The 9,185-nt window shown below is 35.4% G+C and overlaps 1 protein-coding gene across 1 annotated transcript; it reads left to right on the plus strand.

The window, feature by feature from the left end:
• The first annotated feature begins 6,183 nt into the window (after positions 1–6,183).
• Positions 6,184–6,459, plus strand: LOC104851504 (keratin-associated protein 21-1-like). The gene has a single exon (XM_010608707.1). The coding sequence runs from the start codon at positions 6,184–6,186 to the stop codon at positions 6,457–6,459; it is 276 nt and encodes a 91-aa protein (XP_010607009.1).
• The last annotated feature ends 2,726 nt before the right edge of the window (positions 6,460–9,185 follow it).

The raw sequence follows: 9,185 nt of genomic DNA on the forward strand, positions 1-9,185 counted from the left end.
ACAATGAAATATGACTTTCTCATATATGAAGCAAGAATATTTCCTAACTTAAGTCATGCAAAGTTTTTGAAATGATGGATTCATTTTTAAATACCTAGAGTGCTTCCAATGACGTTTTTGCATCAGTGCATAATACGTGGTCTCTACATGGATGATCAAACGTAACACTCTCTACTGTTGCCTTGGAAATGGACACTCCTTTCCCCCATTATATTGGAGTGGGGAACAAAAATAGGTTATAAAAGTAGTTTTGCTTTCTTAAATTAGAAGTTAGAAGGTAAATATATTTAATGTAAATGTAGCGGAATGACTCAGCTGGCTGATGCGTCTTTCGCCAAGAAAACCTATAGGTAGCTTGTTCTGGTCTATCAGATTGCCAAATAAGCACAGCCCTCCTAGATTCCCAGGTGCTATACTTGGGGTCTGTGCTGGCCTCTTTTCTTCTTGAAATGAGAGGAGCTGCAGAAATATGGGTAGCAGGGCCGGGGATTTAGCTCAGTTATGCCTCCGCCTGCCTCGCAAGTGCTACGTCCCAAGTTCTATCCCTGGTGGGGGAGAATTGTAGGTGGTAATTTGAAGATATAAATATGAATGTCTCAACCTATCTTTGGGTTTAAAAAATAACTAAAAGCAGAGACCTCTAGCACAGGTTAATAGACATGGAGCTATTTTTGTATGATGTCATTTAACTTGGAATCCAGCGTTGCCTGCAGATACCCAGGAAAACAGTTTTTACGCACATATTCAAAAGAGCTGATGGTCATATCATTATGTCATATCAACATTTTTGGTTATAAAGATAAAAGTCATATCTTATAAATAATTAAACAATGTTCTAGATTGAGCCTAGGTGCTGGAGGACAGCTAAATAGTTACAAAGGCCATAAGTATAAATTTTGTTTATGTGAAGGAAAAGCAATGCCACAATGTATATAATATTTTAGTTAGTTGCAGTTAGCTTTACTTGTAACCAATCAATTCTTGTAAAAATAATAAGATAATTATCTAGCAATTTAATTTTTGACTTTTTCAACTTAAAGGTAAAATATAGTTTTGAAACCCATAACATTACCACAGGAAAAGAAAAGCCATAAATTATATAAAATTTATTGCCAAAACCTCAATATTTCTGTAGAGGTTATGTGTGGTAGGGTGTGAATTTTAAGTGGGATTAGTCACTCGAGGGCTTAAATTAAGGCACTGAAGGCTTACAATGCAGCTATCATTTATATGGTGCTCACTAAAACCAACATACTAAGTTGATTCCTTTGATAGTCTGTTACAGAGCATTGTGACTCTAGTTAGTAATAATGTATCATATATTTCAAAATAGCTAAAATAGTATATTTTAAAGGGTCTTATTACAAATAAATAATAAGTATTTGTGCTAATGAATATGCCTATTAGCCTGATTAGATCATTTCACAATGTATTCATGAATTGAAAGATTACACTTTACCCCATAAAGGTATAAATTATTGCACATACAATATATATAACTATATGTTTCATAAATATATTTTTGTCATTAAAAATAAAATTTATAAGTAATTACAATCATGACAAAACCCTAACACAGAGACAACAAAAGAGTATTGTATTGTTTCCTACTGAAAATAACTCCGGTTTTTCAGTTTTTTAACTGAACTATTTTAAGTGTACTTTTTCCTAGAAGTGATCTATGGATGGTGAGTAAGGTCATATGGTTCAGATTGATAATTCTTAAGTTCTTTGGCCATAAAAATTATTGGGAATCTCAAAAGGCCACTGTTTACCTGTTATATTAATTTATGTTTACTTGTTTTATAAATGTAAATGGATTTTCCCTAAATACTTATGAACTCCTTTCACAGTAGTAATCATAATTCAATTCTCTGTTAACCTAAATACATTATTAGAAGAATAATATTTTAAGCAAAAAGATTATTATTAATACTGGAATATTTTGCACTTTTACCTTTATCTTAAATGTCTGGCATAATTCAAAACATTTTTTCCTATCTACTTTCACATTCAGCATGATGTGGTAGCAGACATAAGTCATGTATTGCCTGTATCTTGCACCTCTCCTGTACTTTTGTAAACATTTGAAAATTCAAAAGAGAAACACTTATGAAAATAATTTTGGCCTTCTGGAACTCATTAAAATGTCTTTAGGTTATTCAATCATCATTTAAGGATACTTTGAGAAATTCTGATATGAACAGGGATATTTTGAAAATTTTAGGTAAGAAAATCATACAAGTAAGTATATGGACTCTGCATTTTCAACTTGAATGAGACAATTTGTTTATGAATTTTACACAGTAAGCCCTGATATTCATTCACATAAAGAATATACATTATGTATAGCAATAATACCTCACTTTGTCACACATATATTTTAGTTTAATAAATTTTGGTTTAAGAGGATGTAATGCCTAGATTTGGGTTTAGTTCTAAATTCAGTCTATTTTTGTTATTGGGAAAACACATTGGCTGCTATATTCATGAAATTGTGATACTAACTTTTAAGTTTGTTATCTGTGCAATTTCTTGTTTTAATCAGGCTAGTGAAAATATGTATGTTCCTTGATGTCAACAGTTTATTGTTACAGATTAACTGAGTTGTTGTTTTTTTTTTTTAACAAATAGGGTAAAAATCCAGTAAAGCAGTTTTTAAAAAGTTGAGAACAGAACAATATGTTCTATTTCCATGTTTTAATACTATACAAATGTCAGATTCTCAAGTATGGTACATATATATTTAAAACAGTATGATTACAATAGAAACAATCTCATATCCAATTTTAAAATATCAAAACAACATGTCTTGTGTACTTTTGAAACCTGTTAAGGGACAAATGGACAAATGAATAAGTGAATCTCCATATGAAATGAACTTCATAATCCAAGTAGCCTGTCATCAATTTACTAAGCAGACATTGATGTTTTAGGTCTGGCACTGTACTCCCTATGCCTCATTTCAACCAGGATCAACATGTGGGCAGGAGAGAGAGAGATTTTCTTGTGGTAAAGCTGCCAGAGAGCAGTGAGAAAGCAGACAAGCTAGGAGTCTCACAGAAGCACCACTTAAAATGGGTGTGTTCAGCTGTGATCTGGGGAAACCAGAGCAGAGCGTGAGATGCAACCACAAGATTCTAGGTGTGTTTCAAACTCTTTGTCTTTTAAACAGAAGTGAAAGCTATACGAGAACTATGTCACCAACTATATCCACCTAGGTTTTCAGGTTTAAATAATACACAACATACACATAAGGACAAAAAATAATAGAGGAAAGAATGGAAGAAATAGTGTCAAGCCTGCGATGCTATTTATGTGAAGGTGTCCATCTTAAAAGCATCTACTGCAAAATTAGTGGTGAAAAAAAATTGGTGGTGAAAAGACATAAACATGAAATACATTATATTTGTGAGCAGATTTAATGTATTGAAAGCACTTAGAGGTCAGATGGAAAATTTTGTTGGGCTTTGAAAAATATCTTTTCTCATCTTGAAAAATAGGACCACAGAAAAGTGACTGTTGTTCTTTCTTGATTGTATAGATTTAGACTGTCCTTTTGAAAAGGCAGCAGCAGAATCCATATTACATAGGAGGACAAACTTGGCAGATCCAGAAGCTCTCAAACTTTTTAGTAACATCCATAGGACAAATATCTGCCATAGCAAGGTGGATGGTAACAACCATGTCCCTGATATCCGTATCCCTGATAACCATAGCCATAGCCACTGCCAAGTCCACCAGGCCCACAGCCCCGCAGTATGGGCCAAAGTAGTGGCCCTAGAGCATGGTGCCAGGTACGGGTGGTTGAGGTGGGGACAGAAGGTAGTTTCCTGAGTTTGAACACGACTCTCTTCACAAGATCATCTTTTATGCTTCTTCAGCAGCAGGTGTGGCAAATCACGTGCAAGGTTGCCCTCATAAAAAAACAAAACAAAACATTTTGCATGCACCACAAATAATACCAGCAGTACAAAACTCTCATAAATCTCTTATTTTATAAGGCATAGTGAAGCCTTTTTGGCCCAGATGCAACCATAGTTAGGTCAAGATTTTCACAACCAAATCAAATCATAGAAGTTATTTTTGACCTAGTTGTAAAGCTTTGGACAACTCAAATTTAAGTTCTATGATGACATTCAATGGAACAACCAAAACTATGCAAACAGGAACTGATTCAAATTTCAGACTTTTTAATACTCTCAAATTTTTTTCTGTCAGCAGCAGGGGATGAATTCACTGAATGTGGTTTTAAGGTTTACTTAACATGAGAACTAATATTTCTCAGTAGCTCTTCATGCATATAATTTTATTTTACTTTAAATACATCAGAGGCATAATATCTTTATAGGATAAAACTTTACAAACGCACAAACATACTTCATTTTTTTGCATTATGACAAATTCCATTGCAATTCATCATTTCTACCAGATAAACAATATCTACTTTCATCAATTTTGGGTTAACTCAATGACTTTCTAGCTCTCAGCCTTAAAACAAAATTGCATTAAAGATTCCACCATGCTTCCTGCTCCCGCAGAGGCACGTGACTGACTGGGGAAAGCACCTTCACCTGTCCCGTGCCAAAAACTACTGCCATGTCCAAAACAACTGGTGAGTCCATTATTATACCTTGTGGCTCTACAGTCTTTGGCTGTGCTACAGAATTAAGTGAGTACACACACACAACCACCAAAGCAGACACTAATTCGATCATCACATGTTGATCTGCTTGTGCTTTTGTTCGCTGGGGAGTTCAGGGAAACTTGCTCTTCAGAAAAATCAGAGTGCCTTGTCTGCATTTAAATGCATAGCCTCAGTGTAAAGTTTATCTTCTTTGTATTTTCAGTGCTGTAAGTCTGCAAAATGAAGATTTAATCATGTCTGTACTGTCTTGTCCAACTTGTCACCTCTCCACAAAAGTGTCTATTCAGCAAAAGAGTCTGAAATAATGATAGGAAACATTATTCTCAAACTTACTATGATTCAGATACTGTTTTAAGTCCTTGATATAGATGGACTAAATTGATTTTCAAAACTGACTCCTGAGTGAGGTATTATTACTGTCCTATTTGCAGATGAGGCAATGAAACACAGATTTTTACTGCTAACATCTCTGTAAGTGGTAAAGTTAAGATTTAAAGTGGAGGGCTTAGTCTGGAATATGTCTCTATCTACAGCCCTATACTGACTTGAATGAAGTCATCTTGCTAAGAACATGCTTTCCAGAGCAGGTTGAAGATTGCATTCACCTCAGCTTTATTGCATAAGAAATAAATGATTGGCGAATAGTAATATTTTTCACATAATTTGAGATTATATAGAGAATTTGGTGTTTTTTGGTTAAAATGTACTAGACTTCATGAAAAGAATGTCTATCAGTTTTATAGCTTAAAACAAAGAAATCCTACAGTCCCAGTTGACAAAGAACACAAATACAACAAATATCTTGATATATAAATAAAATTTGGCTTACAAAAATGCTATCTTTTAAATAAAGTTGCATCTTAAAATTTCTATATGTTCCATTTAGAACTTTTGGGTATACTTTTGGAACTTTGGAAAATATTAGATATTGTTAACACAATCATAAAATGAAACCTTTATGTAACTGAGAAAAAAGTCCAGATTTCACTGAACATTCTGTAAGGTCAAGCTATTGACTGGAGGCAGGATATTTTATGGATAGAAACAATGAAACATTTACCATGCAAAAATGAAGATAGGTCTAAGAAAACAAAACAAAACAAACAAACAAACAAAACCAGCAGCTTTGGAACACCAGCAAGGAGATGGAGAAGCTCAAACTTAAGAGAGATTATCCTGACCTGTTGGATGTCAGAGTTGCTTTTAACGGACAACGTAATGCTATCTCAGTGGGATCGAGTTTGCTTACAAAAATTAATTTAAACATTTCACGTGAATGAGACATTTATTGTCATTACACACAGGTGACACAGACGTGGCTAAACAACAGGAAATTCCTCAATGATTCCAAATCTAGGCTTTAAAACTGAGTCAAAAAATGAGTCAGTCTTGTTTGATCATTCACCAATGGCGACTTGTGTAGTGGGACTCACCCATAGTCAGGGCATATAAAAGGCCCTCTGCAGTGAGAATTGTCCAGACTCAAGTCACCTACACTCCTCCTCGACCCAACGACAACCTCAACAACCAACACCATGTGTGGCAGCTACTACGGAAACTACTATGGCGGCCGTGGCTATGGATGCTGTGGCTACAGAGGCCTGGGCTATGGTTACGGAGGCCTGGGCTGTGGCTATGGCTCTGGCTATGGCTGTGGCTTCCGTGGACTGGGCTGTGGCTATGGCTCGGGCTATGGCTGTGGCTATGGCTCCAGCTATGGCTGTGGCTATGGCTCCAGCTATGGCTGTGGCTGTGGCTCTGGCTATGGCTGTGGCTATGGCTATGGCTCTGGCTTTGGCTCCTACTACTGAGGGCACCAGTGATTCTCATCTTCTTCGTCTCTGACATCAAGATTGACCCTTCTGAACTCTACTGCCTGAGCCTCACACTTGAGGGACGGTGACCTTGACATGGAAGTCTTCTGTGTGCTGTTGTGACCTGTGTGGATCCCAATTCCCCAAATTTTCCCGCTGAAGTGGGGCAAAGTGAAACTCTCTCAGGAACTCACACTTCTGCTCTCTACAGGATGATGGGGTCAGAAAACTGCCTGCTGACTTTCATGATGGGATCTGTTTCTCTGTTGCCCTAATAAATTTCTTTAACCTATATGAGTTTTTTAGTCATTTTATTTCCAATATTACCACTTTTCATTTTGGTTTGCAAGGCTATGAAAATAATGAAATAACAGCTAAACTTAGCAAGATATTTTCCGTTACTTCTCCTAGATTGTTTCTTTGTCAATACAAAGTTCAGTTATCAGATATATGACTTTTTTAATAGACTTCTCTTTCCTCTGCTCCTTCTGAAGGAATAATGTAATGTTATACTTGGTAACTCTCAACTCTAAATTATATATTATTTATGTTTGGTAGTCACTGCCTGGCATAGTATACATAGCAAGGAAAAATAATTTCTATGTATGTGTGAAAATAAATGAATGCTTTGGGCCATATCAACCACTTTCAATCTTCCATTTTAAAGAAATTTAATTTTTCTGAAATCAGAGCTATAACCTTAGAAATAATTTTATAATCAGTTTCACCCTAATTTAATAATAAATCATAAAAGTGTTTAGACTGAATGGTAGCCTATGATTAGTTAAAAACATTGTTTCACGAGTAGGTTGAGAAGCTTCAGGGTTTCCTAAATTTGCCATTCAATAAGGGGAAATGGGACTGAGTTCATATTCTAGGGTTCACTGGGGAAGGCTCCCCTTCCAAGTTAGTCATGCTTGGCAGAATTCAGTTCCTCCCAGAAATAGGGTGAAGGGCTTATTTTCTTGCTCGCTGTTCACTGAAATCCCCAACAGGCTCTCTTCTGAACATCACTCTGAGCCCCAAATGTTGGCAGAGACTTGCCACGAAGGTTCCTGAACATGTTTATTTTCTCAAAGCCAGCAGAGGCAGGGGAAATACAGGAAACATGAGTGGTGCAATCTGATGTGAAATAATCACAGGATGCTTTATACGTTATCAGATACTCTTGCCACCTTCTAGTGCAGTAGTAATCATGGCATACTCACAGGGAAGGACTCCTGCATGTCCACTACATTAGAAGGCAGCAGTCACCAGGACATGGGAAACATCCTCCCATCACTAAGTCTGTGCTCTCCACACTCCACAATAAGAATTAAGACATTCTTTGTTTTCAGGACCCCCTTTTTTTTCCTTTTTATTGAGTTTATTGGTAAATTCTAGGTACACAGTACAATTACATTCATTACTGGGATCTTGTACCTTTACATGACAGGTCTTGCTTCTCATTTTTTCCCCTTGTCCCTGCCCTTGCTTCACCCCCTCCTCCCCCTCCCCATTTGCAAACATTTTATTTCCATTTTTTCATTTTCTCATACTTTTTTCTTTTCCCTTATTCCCTTTCCCCTACCCTTCCCACTTTCCCTACACCTTTAGCCCATTTCTTCCTATTTCACATTGTTAATTATCCCATTAGGATCTTGTGTACTGTTATAGTTTTTCACACCAAAGAAACTATTAGGTATTTGCACATGTGTGACTTCTTTATTTCACTTAGGAGCATGTCCTCAATATGTATCCATTTTTCTACGAATGAATCTAATTTCTCATTCTTTATGGCTGAGTAGTATTCTATTTTATAGAAAAACCACATCTTCTTTATCCAGTTTCCAACTGATGGGCAGGTGGGCTATTTCCAAGTTTTAGCTATTTCAAACTGTGCTGCTATAAACGTAGGTGTGCATATGTCACTTCTTTTAATTCTTTTGGAAAGATATGCAGCATTACCACTTACAGGACACTCAGATTTTCTTGTCTTGGGACATTTTGTAGAATTCTCCTGAGGAATATCGGCAGCTAGGCTTGTTTATGGGATAATTTGTTAATGATTTTCCATTACTTTCAGAAGAATTGGTGTATTGATGATATCAAAGGCTAATTTGCCATCTTGGTAATTTGTTTCCCTAAGAAAGTATCTATCTCATCTAAGTTTAATTTCCTTTTATTTTCTTAGTCCTGCATTATGATCAAGTGTTTGAGTAAATCAATCATGTTTTTATTTAAATGCCCTAGGTTCTGCTTTTCCATTGATATTTCTGTCCTGAAATGTTTAGTCCACTTAGGTGACCCTTTGAATTTTTTTAGATAAAATATTAATTTATCTTCTTTCATTCCTACTAATATTTCATAAACATATATTTCCCATAAATACTGCTTTAAATGTTTCTCATAGATTCTGTGATGAACTATTTTCATTACAATTATTTTTTTAAATCTATGCTTTCCTTTTAATGTCCTTTTTCACTCACAAATGCTTAATGAAATAATTTCTGCACTACAAGTTAAAGAATTTTTTATAAGTAAATTACTTTTTCACTTGGAAAACACATTTTATCAATATTTCTAATTTTGGAAACATTAATGTTTTCTGTGGAATATATGTCTTTGGGGTTAATCTGTGAGAACTTGAAAAGATTTATTTTTTTAAATAAAATTTGTGTGTGTGTGTGTGTGTGTGTATATATATATAATATATATATATATGTAGAAAGAGAGAGAGAGAG

The sequence above is a fragment of the Fukomys damarensis genome, unplaced genomic scaffold (genome assembly GCF_012274545.1).
Source record: "Fukomys damarensis isolate Sample0158 unplaced genomic scaffold, DMR_v1.0_HiC HiC_scaffold_24, whole genome shotgun sequence".
NCBI lineage: Eukaryota > Metazoa > Chordata > Mammalia > Rodentia > Bathyergidae > Fukomys > Fukomys damarensis.

Excerpts from the sequence above, each read along its gene's own strand:
- LOC104851504 (XM_010608707.1), top strand. The coding sequence starts at position 6,184 with ATGTGTGGCAGCTACTACGGAAACTACTATGGCGGCCGTGGCTATGGA.